We start from the raw sequence: 18,312 nt of genomic DNA, 5'->3' as shown, positions 1-18,312 counted from the left end.
CGAAGGGAACAGCCATTCTGATTTCAAGGGACACCCCTTTCCTCTTGGTCGCAGAATATAATGACCCTACAGGCCGATTTAATCTAATAAAAGGTACAGTGCTTAACCATAAAATTACAATTGGTTCCTACTACGCCCCCAACACCCAACAGGTTTCCTTTCTTCAGACCTTTTTAGCTAAACTTTCTACGTTTGCTGAAGGGAGCATAGCTATAGGGGGAGACCTTAATCTAACTTTAGACCCTATCTTGGACTCCTCCTCTCAAAAATCTCCTGTCTCCAGACGGCTCCTTCACAAATGTAAGACGCTTCTCCACAGTATGCAACTGATAGATGTATGGCGAATGCACAACCCATCTCAAAAAGACTACACGTTTTTCTCATTTCCTCACAATTCCTACTCACGGATTGATTATATATTTATCTCACATAACTTACTGTCAGTCTCTGCCTCCCCCTCGATTGGCAACATCTCTCTATCAGACCATGCACCGATATCAGTGGATCTTGCCCTAGGGGAAAGCAGACGAAGCCCCGCCTCCTGGCGCCTTAATAACTCACTACTTCAGGACCAAGCGTTCTTTCAAAAGCTTAAGAGTGATCTGGAGGAATTTTTCCTACTTAACAACAAAGAGGACACCTCCCCACTTATATTATGGGAAACGCATAAATGCTACATACGAGGCCTATTGATCAGAGAAGGAGCCAGAAGGAAACGGGCACGGGAAAAGGAAATACAAGATACTTTGACCTCTATTAAAAACTCTGAGTTGAAACACAAGCAAACTTTGTCCCCTATGATTTTATCAGACCTCACTAGACTTAGGGAGTCCCTCAAAAATCTCTTATTCCATAAGGCTAAACATGCAGCAGAAAGATGCCATCGCACTTTTTATGAATATGGGAATAAATGTAGCTCTATATTAGCAAGGGCCCTTAAAACCCAACAGAACTCTAATTATATTGCAGGCATTAAAGATAGGAATTCCAAACTTCTCCACAAATATGACGAAATAACAGGGACTTTCCGGGATTATTACTCCAGACTGTACAATCTGCCCTCCCCCAATGGTAAATCCCCTCATACCAATAATAGATCTATGGCGACTGATTATATACAACAGTCAGGTATGCTTTCCCTATCAAATGCGCAATCTGAGGACCTTGAGGACCCCTTTACTGCAGACGAACTGAGTATGGCCATGGCTCAGGTTCCATCAGGCAAAGCACCGGGCCCAGACGGGTTTACCCCTGAATACTATAAAAAACTTAATCAAGTCTTAATGCCCCACATGTTAAGAGCTTTTAATGCTATCACCGAATCGCCTCCTGGACAAAATCAGTTTCCATCTCAGATGTTGGAATCTCATATCTCAGTCCTACCAAAACCAGGCAAAGACCCCTCCCAATGCCAAAGTTACAGACCCATATCCCTTTTAAATGTCGATCTCAAGCTTTATGCTAAAATGTTGGCTAACAGGTTAGCGCCGCTTTTACCTGACTTGGTGCATCCCGATCAGGTGGGTTTTGTCCCGGGGAGGGAGGCGAGGGACAACACAATTCGCACGCTGGATATTTTACACTGGGTGAGGTCCCGGTCCACCCCCACATTACTATTATCCACAGATGCTGAAAAAGCATTTGACAGGGTGGACTGGGACTTCATTGATCTGACTCTGAGTCATGTGGGTCTAGGGGACAAAATGCGGAAACGGGTGTTGGCATTATACACTGGTCCCCATGCTAAAGTAAAGGCAAACGGAGTACTCTCCGAGGCATTTCTTATACGCAATGGAACAAGACAGGGATGCCCACTCTCCCCCCTAATTTTTGCTCTTTCCCTGGAACCTTTCCTGTGTACGGTGCGTAATAATCCCGACATAACAGGTGTCTCTCTTCCATCCTCATCACATAAAGTAGCTGCCTATGCAGATGACCTGCTCTTTTACCTCACCAATCCACATATATCCCTTCCTAATTTACTATCGGAATTTAAGCGATACGGCCAGCTATCTAATATGTCTATTAATTATGATAAGAGCGAGGCGTTGGGTGTCCTTCTCCCAAGAGATCTGAAGTCTCTATTGCAATCAAATTTCCCCTTCAAATGGCCTAAGGCAGCCTTGAAATACTTAGGGGTACAGATCACTCCGAACCCAAAAGACCTGTTCCAGACTAATTTTATCCCCACCCTCGACCGCATTAAGCAGGACCTACACCATTGGGATAAGCCTCATTTCTCATGGTTTGGACGCGCTAATATCATCAAAATGACTATTATGCCTCGCTTACTTTACCTATTCCAAACCCTTCCGATCTTCATCCCTGCCCGATACTTTAAAGCAGTTACTCAATCTTTCTCGAAATTCATTTGGAATGGCCGTAAACCGAGACTTAAATATGCCCTTCAAACTGCACCTAAAGCATTGGGTGGGATGGCTGTCCCAAATCCTCGCCTTTATCATGCAGCTGCCATCCTAATCAGAATTATAGACTGGCATAGGCATGCAAAACTCAAACGTTGGGTGGGTTTAGAAGATGAGATAATGAAGGGTCACCTGATACAGTCGACCTGGTCTGCCCCGATATATGCGGGGTTGGATCCTGCAGCTACCCTAATAATTCAGACACTCAAGACCCTTGCAAAATATAGACAAGACCCAGCCATCTCACCTTGGCCCTCTCCTTTGCTCCCTGTGCTGGACAACCCCAGTTTTCCTCTTGGCCTTGCCACTAAAAGCTATCCTGCGTGGCGCAAATGCCCTAACCTAAGAGCGCTAAACTTTTTATCTGGGGGAGAATGGATTCCACTACAGAAACTACGGCAAGATTTGAATTCTACTACCTTAGATCACTGGTCATGGCTCCAATTTAAACACTTCCTTCTATCCCAAGGCTCCAAAATAAGCTTCAGTAGACCGTTAACACCATTTGAACAAACTTGCCAAGGAGAGGGCCCACTGAGGGGTATGATCTCAAGTGTGTATTCGCTCCTTAATGATCCTGAAGCACCTGCTTTGACATACAAGGAGAAGTGGGAACATGACCTGGGTCTAACATTCTCTGATAAGCAATGGGGGAAAATCCTCACTTTTTCGCATAAATCTTCTATTTCCTCCAAAAACCAAGAAGCTGGGTATAAGATCTTTACGAGATGGTATCTCACACCTTCTAAGCTACATCAAATGTTCCCAGGGTCTTCTCCCCTTTGCTGGAGATGTGGACAAGATACAGGATCGATTTTACATATATTCTGGTCATGCAGCAGGATTACTAAATACTGGGCAGACATAAGGGACCTTATGCACGCAATGACAGATTTTCTTCCACCAGACTCTCCAGCCTTCTTTTTATTACATCACAACTCATGGTCTATTCGAAAATATAAGAAAACTCTTACAAGGCATTTAGTAAATGCAGCCCGAGCTCTGATAGCAAAAAAATGGAAATCTCAGGACGCCCCCACAATTTTGGAGTGGTTACGGGAAGTCGATCAGACTAGATGTATGGAAGAGCTCACTGCCACTATACATGACAAACATGATCAATTTTGGAAAACATGGTATGGCTGGTTTGAGTTCAAAGAGTCTGACCGGTATCGGTCCCTTGTGCTTGCCCGGGACCCTAATAGTAATGATCAGGAGTAGGGGAGTTGAACACAGTCTGAAATTGTGGGGTCTGGAGCTGCTTCCGGACAGGTGGGTCCTAACGTTATCTGTCCTCATCATGTGGGTTCCATGGCATTCAGGGAATGAGAGTTGGTATTGGGGGCGGTTCTCCGACATATCTTATTCTTACTCTCTCTGTCTACTCTAGGCACATTCCTCTCTCTCTCTTTGAGCCTTTTTTCCTTTCTTCTTTCCTTCTTATTTCTTCTGGCTCCTCCTGAGGTATAGACTGCTAATGCAACCCAAGGGATACCCGAGACTAAAGGGATTGCCTTGTGGTCGGCACATATAGTTTGATGCTTCACTCCCAAATATGGCCTGACCCCTATATATTGGGCATAGAGAAGTGGGTTCTATTTGCCCTTCAGCTTAAAATCGATCACTTGGGTGGCTCCTGGTGTATGTTCCCCTAGGGCCTAGGGCCACCCCTTCTCTACAAACATCTAGGAGGACATCTATGCCCACACAACTACATCTTAGGAAAACCTTTGTTAGCCCATAAGATTTCCATGGTACGCTATGTTATTCTTACTAGTCACGTTGGTTTGTGACATGTCCTTGTATTCAATATACGTTGACATAGAAATACTGATTCGGGGCACCTCACTTATGATATTTTTCAATACCCTTGGTGTATAGGCCTGTTTTGCCAAACCTTTTGTACTTCTGTCTATCATGTACCTTGTATGTTGTATTGTACATTTCTATTTGAAAAGCAAAAATAAAAGAATCTTTAAAAAAAAAAAAAAACCGACCATGCCAATTTTCATTTAACTATGAATTCCCAAAAAAGAACCTATATGCTGGGTGAACAAATGAATACAGAATTCAAAAGCCAATCCATCCATTCCAGGAGTCAGTGTGGACATTTTACAGCAGATTCAATGGAATAATTAATGTAAAACTGGGTCTCCTCCAAGTGTTTGAATCTGCAGGGAATCGGCCAGGGAAAAAAACAAAAAAAAACAAAACACATGTGTGTATGGCCAGCTTTGCCAATCAGGGAGGGATCAATCATTTCCTAGCAGCAGTGCTAGAACAATTTTTACAATAGATTTCATGCTGAAAACTATTTGAAAATAGCCTGCCCACACATTGCACACCAATTTCCAAATAGTTTGATTAGATTCAGGCTAGGTGCACACATGGCTGTGCGTGAAAGGTTGCGTTTTCGGTCATGTGCGGGGGGTTTTTTTTGTGTGCATTTGCTTTTTTCCCCACATATGCGTTTTTCTAGCATTCTGCGCGTTTGCATATAAAAAACACACGCAATTTCCATGCCTTTTTCTATTAAATTTCATGCAAATTACTAGGAAGACAACAGGAAGTGGAAATACATCAGAAAAAAAACAAAGAAAAAAAAGCATACAAAACGCATTACATTGCGTTACCATTAACTCATTATGTGCCTTTTTGAAAATCATGCAGCAAAACCAGCGTTTAAAAACGCATATGCGGTTTTTATATGCGGCCCATTGACTAGCATTGGCGACAAAAACGCTGTGTTTTCCACAACGCTAGCGTTTCTGCTAAGTGTGTTCCTAGGCTTAATCAGAGGGGGATTCATCTAAAGGTTAATCAGGTGACAGCAAGTGATGTACGGCCACCTTAAAGCCCCATACATGCGTTTTTTTATGCAGCACAATTAACAACTTTTGTTGTGAAACAACTAAAATAAGTTGTTTGCTATTGTTCAAACAACTGATAAGACGTTTATCCAACTGTTGTGCTAGGTAAACACCATACAATTTTCTGTTAGATTTTCTGTTATGCTGGGTACACACCATACAATTTTGTGCCAGATGGTTTAATAATTTCCGACATTTCCGCTCTTATTTTCGATTGTTTTTCTGATCGATTTTTCATAGAAGTGAATGGAAATAGATAAAAGACAACAGAATCGAAAAATCGATCGGCCGGGAAAAAAGCATCATGTGTACCCACCAGCATTAGATTTACCTGTCTAACCATCTGCCTAGCAATTACGCATTGTTCTACTCAGGAGAGAACCAGGAAGACAATGCACCAGAGAAAATGACCAGTCTCTTCCAGTAATTTACAGAAAATAAACAGAAAAATGTAATGCTGGGCATATACGGCTCGTTTTTGCCGCACGATTCGCCGGCTCAATCTTTTCGCTGCTCGATTCTGCAGTCAATTCTCTTATCTTCCGCTCGTTTTTCCGATCTTTTTCCATTCACTGCAATGCAGAATCGAGCAGCGAAACGATCGGGCAGGAGATGGGACATGCTGGAAATTTTCTTTTGCGCCATCTCAATAGCTCAAAAACGAGCAGACTATGCCCAGCATAACAGAAAAATCTAACAGAAATAGGTATGGTGTGTATTAGGCACTGGATTGAGGTTTTATCAGTTGTTTGAACAATAGCAAAAACTTTTTTTGGGTTCTGCCAACTTCTTTCACAACAAAAAGTTGTTCGATAATTGTGCTGCATAAAAGACCGCTGTTGAGCATGTGTATGAGCCTTAATTTTTTTGCCAGAGATCATACAAGCATGCAAATCAGATTTTTGACTGAAGTTTGACTGATTTTGCAGCATGCTGGACACCAGGAAACTGGCAGTCCCCATATCCCTTCAGGTGTCCTTTAACCAAGTTTATAATTAACAACTTTATGTTCATATTTATAACAAAACAAAAAAATAATAAGTGCACAAAGAACATACACGCTACCCATATGGCAGCAGATGCCCTGAGGATCCCCTAGATTAATAAGTAGCCTTCTAATGCTGGGCATACATGGCCCGTTTTATATTATCAATCGAGCCGCTGATGGCTCGATTGATAATATTCAACCTGTCCGGTACCCCGCCGGATCGATTCTGCACTCGATACCGGCGGGGAGAACAATGGGAGCAAACGAAACACTGATTGACAGAGCCCGCGGGGACGAGCAGGAATCCATCCGCGGACGAGCGGTGACGCGCTGGCTCGATACCGGCGCATTCTCGAGCCGAGTATGCCCAGCATAAAGTGTACTTGGATTTTTTCTACTGATCCAGTTATTTCAAACCCCATGATTGTGGCAAAATGTGTTTGGTTGTTACCCGTTATTACGCAAACACCCACCCGCTCAGTGCCAGCGTGCGACTACGAGACGCACGCAGCACTAGTGGAAACGAGCCCTATTTGGTGTAGACAGCAATTCAAGCATCAAATGAAAGAGGAGATCACAAGCTACAGAAAGGTATGCATCTTTAAGTACTTTGCAGTACTGGTCGGAGTCTTAAAGGCATGCCCACGAGAGGTGCTGGGAGTCCCTTTAACATTTTAAAAGACACATCCGTTAATATTGGAAGACTCCCAAAACTCTGGGGTCTCATGAGTTGAAGATCCTCAATTGTATTTTTGCATTGTACAATTGCCACTCCTGTACTCCTACCATGCATATTGACAAGCCGTGGTTTTTGTGTGCAGATTTTATTCTATAAAGCAATAGGAAAAAAAACAGAGTGATTGATATTGCTGGGGATCGAATGGGGGGAGGGGGGGGGGGGGAGAGAGGAGGAGTGGAGACCAGGGCTGTGGACTTGGTACAAAAAACACCCAACTCCTCAGTTTATAAAACACCAGACTCCAACTCCAGGTACCCAAAATTGCTCCGATTCCAACTCTGCAGCCCTGGTTGAGACCGAGAAGAAAGAGTACACTCCCAGACAGCCATTTTACTTCCACCACGCAATTGTGATTGCATGGTTTACCAAATTTAGAACTACCTATTACACATGATTACCTTTGCTCGATATGATCAATCTTGTTTGCATACAAACACCCTGGTAGGTTAATTGCAGTGCAGCCTATTTTAGCTTATAGAGATGGAAGGGGGTGAAAGAGCAAACCACAGAAAAAATATATATAACAACAACAAAGCATTGTCTTCCAGCAACCAAAGGACAAAACTTACAAAAATATTATCTCAGGTATAAAATGGGGTAGTACACTTACAACCAGAGTTTAGCTAGATTTTTAATAGGATTTCAACATGAATGCATGCAATAAAGCATGCAGTACATAGAAAATATGCTTTACTGCCACTGTAACGGCGCACGTTGTTCAGTAAACTCACAGCATGCTGTTCATTATTACGATCGAACCCGCCACACTGCATTACTGATGTACAGATGTGAACATACCACAGAAATATAATTGCATCGCAATTATATTGTCTGTAGTGACGGAACACTATATATCAGAGCTGAGGTGCCTGGTGTGAAGCACTTTTTTTATTACATTATTTTCACTGGAGTTCCTCCTTAAATACTTACTAGGACTGAGGAATTGGTACAAAAATCATCCAACTACTCAGTTAATTGAAACCCCTGACTCAGACTTCAGGTACCCAAAATTGCTAAACTCCAACACCACAGCCCAGCTACAGACAATGGGCTTGATTCACTAAGACAAATAGCATGACTTATCCAAGTTAACACATCTTATCAGAAATAACACATCTTATCAGAAATAACACACCTTATCAGAAATAACACACCTTATCAGAGTAACACAGCGAGTGCTACGAACCCGCAGGGGCTCAGGGTAAGACGAGTGGAGCTCTAGTCATTGCCAATTATCAGGCATAAGTTTGTAGTGCTCGCTAGGTTACTCTGATAAGGCGTGTTAACTTGGATAAGGCATGCTATTTGTCTTAGTGAATCAAGCCCTGTGTGTGAAAGGGGCAAAAGGATTTTGTAAACCGGACTCGTAAGAGCTTTAATGCTGGTTATACACGGCTCAATTTTGAGCCATTAAGATGAAGTCAACATGTTCGATCTCCCGCCCGATCCCTGAACTGAATGGAAAAAGATAAGAAAAATGAGCAGAAGATAAGAGGACTGCGGAGCAGCCAAACGATCGAGCGGGATAATCGAGCGGTGTATGCTCAGCACAAGGACCGGCTCACACTGGAATAAAACATGGACCAGATCCTAACAGATCATGTGTTAATCAATAAGATCCAGGGCTGTCGAGTCAGAGTTGTGGAGTCGGATTAATTTTGGCTACCTGGAGTCTAGGGTTTAAATAAACTGAGTGGGATGATTTTTGTACCAACTCCAAAGCCCTGGTACATATTAGACAAAGGAGTCGGAGTTGAAGCAATTTTGGGTACCTAGAGTCAGTCCATGGTTTCATAAACTGAGGAGTCACATGATTTTTGTACCGACTCCAAAGCCCTGATAGGATCCGTTCACATTGCTCTGTTCAAAACAGACCCATTCGGCCCATTCCGCAGAATGGAGCACAAGTTTATGGAGGCTGCTATAAATTTCGATCAACAGATTTGTCGCTCAAACCGCTCACTAATGGAATAGGAAGTCGCAGGTGAACAAACCGAGGCCCAATGCAGGGTTGAGGCGTTGGAGGTTTAAACACTTGCCGACCAGTGGATTTCTGAATGATCTGTGCTGCGTGGGCTCTCCAGCCCGCAGCACAGATCAGGTTTTAGCCAGGGCGATCAGACTTACCCCCTTTTTTCCCCACTAGGGGGATGTCCTGGGGGGGTCTGATCGCCGCCGGCTCTCTGCGCTTTGCGGGGGGGGGCTCTTCAAAGCCCTCCTCCGCAGCGTTTTCGGCGCTCCGTCCCCCTCCCTCTCTGAGCTGCGCACGACGGATTTCCGTCCTGCGCATTGTAGGATAGGCTTCAGCCTATCAAATGACGGCGATCCCCGGCCAATCAGAGGCCGGGGATCGCCGATCTGCCTTACGGCGCTGCTGCGCAGCAGTGCCGTATGATGTAAACAGCGGGGATTTTTTCCCCGCGTGTTTACATTTCGCCGGCGAGCCGCGATCGGCGGCTCTCCGGCTGTTCACGGAGACAGCCTCCGTGAACGGACATGGAAAGGCCGCTCGAACGAGCGGCCGTTTCCATGGAAACCCGCAGACGACCAGTTTACGCCAATCGGCGTTAGCTGGTCGTCAAGAGGTTAATAAACTGAGGAATGGGATGATTTTTATATCAGCACCACAGCCATGGCCCTATAAAAACGAATCAGTTTGATGCATCTGTTTTTTTTTTATCCGAGCAGTGTTAACCTACCCTTAGCCTGTTAAGTTACAGCAAACCAGAACCACATAAAAAATAAAAAAATAAAAAAAAACACACAAAAGCAATGCACAGAACAATTTTGCCTCCTTAGACCAGAGAGTTTTTTCAAATTTTTCCTCTACGGGATTGAGGAGGTAGGTGAAATGTGTAGATACAAAATGTTGTAAATATGTAGGGCAAAATGTACTGTATTTGCCATAGCCTATTCATTTAGAGATTTGGGTCATTTTGTTACCTAAGCTCATTAACCTGTACTAGGGGCATGCAAGATTACTGCATGTCTCTCCTTGAAACAAAAGATACAAGTGTAGACAAAAACAAACTAAAAAAGGGAGCATAAATCTAGCACATCTGAAAGGGTTAACAGAAGTGAAGCTCCTGCTCATTTCTGTCCCCCTCAGTCACACTGCCCACCCCCTTTCCAGAAGCTGTGCTGGCCCTAGATGACACAAAGTCCCATGAACAAAACAAACACAGGGGCTTCCCCAGTGCCTAAGCCCCTCCACCCATCCCACTCCCCTCCACCAACTATCAACAGGACCCAGAACAAAACCTTCCCATTACATCCAGCAGACTGCATCCCAAAAGAGAGCCACAGGGAGGGGGCAAAGCACCCCACACTCCGCAGGCTTAACCCTTCCCAGGAAACAGCCAAGAGAGGAACATGGGACAGAGGCTCAAAAGTATGGAGACTTCAAGACAAAAACAAAACAAAAAAAAACATCCCACACAAACAACTAATGTTTACACAATAAAAAAAAAAAAAAAAAGAATAGGCAACTGGTAATTGGGGAGATCAGTTTATATAAAAAGTTGGAGGCTAAACTGGCTCTACATTCATGGTCAGAAAAAAAGGTCACCCTGCTTATGATACATATTTGATACCATTCATTGGAAAATTCAACCTATCCATATATTTGCTCAATTTTAGTTTCTAGCCTAATTCCTCAGCTTCATGATCACAGTTAACAGATCGTTAAGTGCGGATTAGACATATGTACAAGTTCTCTTTCAAGCTCTATATCGAATACACCAGAGGGTGACAGCTGGCCTTTGGCAAGATGTCCCCTAAACCCTCCTATGCTCTGGAACGCCAACATCCAATCATATGCTTCTAAGTAGACATATCTGTGCACTTGTTCCTTCTAGTGCGACTATGAACTAGCTCAACCATCCAACTTTTGTTCTTAAGGGGCCCATACACTGGTCGATTTCAGCCATCGATCGATTTGATGGAGTCAATCAGAAATTGATTCTATCGAATTATCAAATCCGTCGATTTGCAGCCAATTTTGATTGATTTGCGGCCTATTTGGTCTTTCTGACTGGGTGGAAAATCGAGGTCGATCTGCTGCTGGCAGCAGATCGCTGGCCCATAGAGTTGCATTGGATCTAATGGTCCAATAATGCATTTAGATCGCTTTCCAATAGATTGCATTCTGAAATCTACTGTAAATCTGTTGATAGTGTGTGGCACACATCAGATAGATTTCTTTCAGATTCAACTTGACAGGCATCTGACAGAAATGTATCAGATGGTTGAATCTGCTGCAAATCTATAAGTGTATGGCCACCTTTAGATCTGCACTCAAAGGTGCGTACACACGCACTACAGTCTGCTGAAAGTACGCCCAGCGAGAGGGTCCGACGGACCTGTCGTTGGCTTCTGTAGTGCGTGTACGCACCTTTAGAGCAAACACACAGTCAGCTGATCAAGATCACAACTCCTTAAGGTAGCCATACACTGGTCGATTTGCCATTAGATCGACCAGCTGACAGATCCCTATCTGATCAGAGAGGGATCGTATGGCTGCCTTTACTGCAAACAGATTGTGAATCGATTTCAGCCTGAAACCGATCACAATCTGTTGAGCTGCTCCTGCCGCCTATGCCCCCCCCCCCCCCGTATACATTACCTGAAGCTGGCTCCCGGGTGTCTTCTCCGCGCTGCACCGCACCGCTCTGTTCTTGCTCCATCCCGGCGCTTCCTGTGTCACTCCGTGACCAGGAAGTTCAAATAGAGCGCCCTCTATTTGAACTTCCTGGTCACTGCAGTGACACAGGAAGCGCCGGGATGGAGCCGGAACAGAGCGGTGCAGCGCGGAGAAGACGCCCGGGAGCCAGTGTCAGTTAATGTATACCTGATCGGATCGGCCGCCGCTAGCGACGCGCACCCTACCCGCGGGCGATCGAGGGTAATTTCCCGCACGGCGCGATCGACGGCCCGATCCGATTTCGGGAGGAAATCGGATCGGCGGGTGCGTTTAGCACGAACGATTGGCAGCAGATTCGATCCCAGGATCGAATCTGCTGTCGAAACGGCCGCGAATCGGGCCAGTGTATGGCCACCTTAAGAGATAAAACCATCACACAACAGGAAAATAAAATGTGTAAAAACAAGAGTTCTCAAGGGTGTATATTTAGTGACTCTCTAGGCTGTCCTCGTGCCTTACTAAGGCCCACATGCAATTAGCGTTTTCTCCAAAGTGATATTTTCAAACCGGTCAATAAAATGCCCTTTAAAATCACCAGCAATCAAGAAAATACAAAAAATAGATTTGATAGTACTTTTTCACCTACTTTTTGGTACTTTGTCAACTGCAAAGTGCTGAAGTTATTCTGAATACAAGTTAAAAAAAATTATCTCCTAGGAGAAAACAGGAGAAAAATCTAATTGCATATGGCCCTAAGTGTCCAAATTATGTAACTATACTCTCCAGAATGCATGTTAATTGCTGATCATACCAATTTTTCTTGTTTGTCTGCGCAGAGATCCACAAAGCATGTACGGTTGGTGAGGTTTCCATACAGATTTGAGAATCCCTTGTACAAACCACTGGAACCCATTTCTCAGAGAAACAACCCTGCCCAGGTCATTCTTACCATTGGATAGCCCCTAAGGTAAACCACACAAATAACATACTTCTACATTCCAGGTCCCACCATTCTTGGTTTATACAAAGCTCATGTCTGTAGGCACCTTCACAAAGTTTTCATGCAACACAAACATATGTGGTACCTGCACCTAGCCAACTTACTTAGAACTAAAGGGATGGGGCATCAAAATATAGGTGATCCAGCCACATGGAAAATGTTCAGCTGTTCATTGTAATTAAACCATCAACACTGAATGGAAGTGGTACAATAGCAGACCGACACTGACCACCGTCCTGTTGGTGCTAACATGGTGGGAGTGTTTTGCAGTGGACTGCTGTATAGCTTTGTTGCACCCAGACCTTCTGATGTTTACAACTTTTACAAAAGACACATAAGAAGTCCTCTCAGAAAGTATAAAAACAAACAAAAGAAGCTGAGCAGATCTTAAAAACCCTTTTCACAGTATTTGCTCACAGCTAAAACAGAACTTATTGGCCTGGTTACTTCTGTAATTTAGACTCCTGGAGCCTCACAAGTCACTCTGGACTTCATAAAAGGATAAGACACGGAATGGAATATAGTCAGGAAAAGTCAGCAGCTCTGCTGAGTATGTATAATATACTGTATGTAGGATTTTTCAGAAAATGATCCCCACAGACAGCCTTTCTAGATCAGCAGACAAAGTGCTGCATATCAAGACCAACTGCTGCTGGGTCGCGTCTGGCAGCCAGATGGGTCAGAGCAGCCAGTCCAGTCCCCACCCATTGCAAGAGGAGGTGCCCCGGGAGGGGCACAGAGTGCAGGGCACGTGCCACCCCTAAGAGGACAAAAACAACAGGACAGAGGGGAATGGGTGGTAAGCAGTACGTCTGCTAAACACCTGAAATGACCCCAGACATTTAAGGACAGGACCTTCTGAGAAACATGCTGGCAGAGCTCAAGGGAATCCTTTGAGTGGTTATTCACCCAGCAACCCAATACAATTATTGTACAGCTAACTGTAGCATATAATGTTCAGGTACAAAACTAATCTTCCAAGTGGACTTGGGGGGGGGGGGGGGGGGTAGAATTACATTTTACTTGAATCAAAAATTATTTTATCCACACACCTCAATGAAATTTCTATATATGGTACCCTACTCTACATACACAATTATCCCCACCTTATCAACCTGCCACCTAAAATATCAGTGTTATCCAAAGATTTTCCCTCACCTCTAATCTAGCACATGTCCAAACGATTATTCCTCCCACATGCTTATGGTCAAGAAGACTATTCACCCCAAAAACACATAACACTCCTCCCAGCAGGCTTTATGTACCGTATTTAGCAGGGCTGTGGAGTTGGAGTCCAGGAGTCGGGGCAATTTTGGGCAATCGGAGTCGGAGTTGTGGTTTCATAAACTGAGGAGTCGGATGATTTTTATACAAAATCCACAGCCCTGTTAAATATTAGACTAAGGCGTTGGAGTCGAGGAGTCGGGCCATTTTGGTTACCCGGAGTCGGAGTTTCATAAACTGAGGAGTCGGAGTTGGAGTCGGAAGATTTTTGTACCGACTCCACAGCCCTGGTATTTAGTATATAGCACACATCTCCCTTATTTATTTCTGTATTCATATAGCACCTACATATTACACAGCACAGTACAAAGGATATATTGTCTTGTCAGAGGGGCTCACAATAATCCCTACCATAGTCATATGTCTATGTAAGCATTGTGTAGTGCATGTACCATAGTCTAGGGCCAATTTTTAGGGGGAAGATATTTAATTTATCTGTATTTTTTTTTGGGGGGGGGGGGGGGGGGGGATGTGGGAGGAAACCTGATTGTCCGGAAAAAAAACCATGCAGACACAGGGAAAATATACAAACCCCTTGCATATGTTGACGTGGGATTCGAACCGGGGACCCAGCACTGCAAGGCAAGAGCGCTAACCACTACGCCACCACGCTGCCCCCCTGCACTTTACACTTATAACTTGGATACCTCAAGCATTTACCCTTACACTCTAGATACCATTTAGGCAAGGATTACTAGGGCATTGCATTCCCTGTAAAAACAGGATAGCAACAGAGAGCAAAAGTAGCATTGCATGTTAGGCATGCAATACATACAGTGAAGCATGCACAATTAAAAATATGCGTCGCTGCAACTGTAAACTGTTAGGCTTAATGAAAGGCATGCAGTGCGTTACAAGACAGCATGTCTTGTAACGCACTGCATGCCTTTCATTAAGCCTAACAGTTCTTTTACAACTCTAACACAACAATGTGTTAGCAATGCAATTATACAGTAAAATGGACAGGACCATAATGTGCTGGTGCAAACGTATGCGATGCAATGATATTCCTATGGAGCTAGCACATAGATTGCAGTACATTAGATTCCATCAGGATAAAGCGCTGCATGCAGTGCATTTACACAGTAACATGCACATTTACAGGCGTACGTTAAAAAGGGGCGATGGGAAAAAAGGCCGCCGGGTTTTTAACGATAAACATGGATTACGTTTAAAAATGTATTTCGTTTAAAAGTAATGTTTTTAAACGTTATAAATCATTAAATAATGTGTATTAAATCGGCAATTGTAAAAACGTTAATCTTTCGTTTAAATAATGAAACGCATAATAACGTTTAAAAAAAAAATTACTAAGTAACCCTCCCTGTACCTACCCCTAACCCCTAGACCCCCCTGTTGATGCCTAAACCTAAGACCCCCCCCCCCTGTTGGTGCCTAAGTAACCCTCCCTGTACCTACCCCTAACCCCTAGACCCCCCTGTTAGTGCCTAAACCTAAGACCCCCCTGTTGGTGCCTAAACCTAAGACCCCCCTGTTAGTGCCTAAACCTAAGACCCCCCTGTTGGTGCCTAAACCTAAGACCCCCCTGTTGGTGCCTAAACCTAAGACCCCCCTGTTGGTGCCTAAACCTAAGACCCCCCTTTTGGTGCCTAAACCTAAGACCCCCCTTTTGGTGCCTAAACCTAAGACCCCCTGTTGGTGCCTAAACCTAAGACCCCACTATTGGTGCCTAAACCTAAGACCCCCCTGTTGGTGCCTAAACCTAAGACCCCCCTGTTATTTTTTTCGTTTAAAAATAATGTAAAAAAAAAAAAGTAATGTTTTTCGTTTAAAAATAATGTTTGGAAAAAATATTGTACTGGTTTTCGTTTAAAAATAATATTTAAACATGTATAAATCATTAAATAATGTGTAATCATGAGAAACAGTAATAAAACATTAAGTCTCCGGGCGCCGCTTTTAAAACGTTAGTTTTCTCCGGCGCCCTTTTTTCCTACCGGGCGCCCATTAAACGATATTTATTATAGAAGTGAATGGCGGCGCCCGATTTGTCCACTAGCCTCAGGCGCCCGAATTTACTGTTTCCCATTTACAGTGGCATTGAAGCATACTTTCAATGGTAATGTATGCTTCACTGTAAACACTGCAATTATATCACAACAAAACATGCAAGGAGCCTTATACCCTAAAATACCACCTGCCCTTACCCTTATTACATAGCTAGGCCTAGCTTTTACTGCCATTACTCCTCCCCATATATCTTAGATAACTGCAGCCCGTATACCTTGAAAACCCCAGTTACCACATTGCTTTAACCTCAAACGTCAAATACTGCCAATACTGTCAAGGAATAAGAGCATAAAAATTTAGCAAAATACAGAATTTTGATTCCACAGGAACTGGAGCTATTCTGCTCCCCAAAATTCTAGCTACTGTTGAACTTCTATATATGTAAAATGCTGCAGTCACCATTAGGACTCAAACCCACTAGCAGCCTTTTCTAAGTGCCAGTGATTTGAAGAAAAAGAAAGCTCTTGCTAATGCAATGCTATGGGTGATTTTTATAAATTCAAATAGCTCAAGTCTGATCACACACATAACATTAAATTAGCAAGAGCTTTTTAAATCACAACTTCTTAGTAACAGCCTGCTAGTGGGTACCGTTCCAGTATACCCCATACAACTCCAGTGAATACCACATATACTCCCAATGCTTCTAATCCACACTTATTGCCTGAATTTCCACTCATACGCCATGGCATGCTTTAGGACGGCTAGTTATATTACCACATTCAGCACCGTTACCCTTATGCTCCAGATACTCTTGCAGTGACAGTCCACCACCATTTACTAACAATACCCGTCCCCTGTAATGGTTACTGCTCCACAAACTCGTACTGCAATCACTGTGCTGCGCTGCCCCAACCTATCACGCTTCCAGCACGGTTACCTCGCCCGCCGTTTGATTACACAAGTACCCAAAGTACTACCCTCACCATTATCCCCCCCCCCCCCTCGAACTCTTCACAACCCCCAACACACAGGCGCAGCGCTACTCCAGACTCTCTCACCTCTATGCTGAAGTCGGGCAGGCGAAAAGCGGTTCTGAAGAGCGAGCAAAAGTGGGCGATGGCCGGGACCTGCCAGCAGGAGCGAAGCTCCCCCAGACCCGCATCCGGGGGCATCCCGACCACCCGACACACGGCGTGCCCGACTGCGGGACAATGTGTGTGGGGCGGGGCAGAAGGCGGACCCTCAGCGCCACTGCGAGTGCGGACAATGTGTGCGGGGCGTGGTCAGGCAACTTCAGCTTAGGGAGATCAGCCAGGACAATGTGTTTTGGGCGGGCCCTCAGCGATTCACTCTGTGGAGACAATGTCTGTGGGGCGGGGCAAAGGAGGAGAATCGGCCCAGCGCTTCGTGGGGACAATGTTTAAGGGGCGGGAAGTAGGAGGAACCCCGAAAATGTGGTCGCCTGGAATATAATGAGGGGGAGGAGGAGTACGAGTAATCTGGACACGCCTTCTATGCTCTGCGTGGTGCACTCTGCTCCGCCTCCCCCTTTCACCGGAGAGTTGTGAACTGTATTATCCACAGTAGTACGTTCGCCGGTACAGAAGCAAAAAAAAGCAAAAGTACCAGCTCTGCATCCACGCAGCTTCCTCTCATGTTGGGACGTCCGAATTTTGGAAGTAAACCTTTGCTCATCTGTCTAATCTGTACATTTGCATTAGTTAATAACTTCCACAACGTTACGACGTAAACTTTCGTACTCTTTTCCACAAGCAGTTGAACTGTGTGCTCGGCAAGAGTTGCCAGGCAGCAATGAGCAGTTACCACGCAGCAGTGAGCAGTTACCAGGCAGCAGCAAGCATAGTTACATAGTTATTTTGGTTGAAAAAAAGACATACGTCCATCGAGTTCAACCAGTTGTGAGAGTTTATGGATTTCACTGCCAATCAACTGTCAGTGTACAAGAGGAATCTGTATTGTACAATTGTACAATAAAAAAAAAACCATACCAATCGAGTCACTGTGATCTCCTGGATCCCTCTTTGCCATTTCCACTGTTGCCAACCTTTCAAGTTATTTTTTTACTGACAAATACCTAAAAATTTACTGACAAAAGTTTTTTCTTTAACTGACAAAACCCCCTGCGCCGCGCGTAGCGCCGAAAAATGGGCGTGGCCACGCAACAGAATGTGGGTGTGGTCATGGGTGGAGCCAAATATACATGATTTTAATATTGCTGTGAAAGGTCTGCCAGGGAAGTTTGAGCTCTGCCATAGTGTTTCCCCCCCTTCCCCCAAAATACATGTAATCTTACAGCATTTCACCAAAAATCCACGTAATCTGGCAGAGGTTCTTCCAAAATACAGATAATATGGCAGTGGTTCCCAAA

At 44.3% G+C, this 18,312-nt stretch overlaps 1 protein-coding gene across 3 annotated transcripts in view; it reads right to left on the bottom strand.

The window, feature by feature from the left end:
• The window catches only part of CECR2 (CECR2 histone acetyl-lysine reader), a 136,718-nt gene extending 119,016 nt beyond the window's left edge, over nt 1-17,702 (bottom strand). For 2 of the 3 annotated variants that reach the window (XM_068277262.1, XM_068277261.1), the window contains exon 1: nt 16,982-17,161. In XM_068277262.1, coding sequence (XP_068133363.1) covers nt 16,982-17,095 — 114 coding nt within the window. In that variant the 5' untranslated portion in view covers nt 17,096-17,161. Of the gene's footprint in view, nt 1-16,981; nt 17,162-17,549 lie in introns of those variants that run through there. The other variant, XM_068277263.1, reaches the window with a different exon arrangement.
• Nucleotides 17,703-18,312: the final 610 nt, after the last annotated feature.

This window comes from Hyperolius riggenbachi, chromosome 3, assembly GCF_040937935.1.
Source record: "Hyperolius riggenbachi isolate aHypRig1 chromosome 3, aHypRig1.pri, whole genome shotgun sequence".
Lineage (NCBI taxonomy): Eukaryota > Metazoa > Chordata > Amphibia > Anura > Hyperoliidae > Hyperolius > Hyperolius riggenbachi.
The sequence above is the reverse complement of the archived record's forward strand: the minus strand, read 5'-3'. Positions and strand labels throughout refer to the sequence as shown.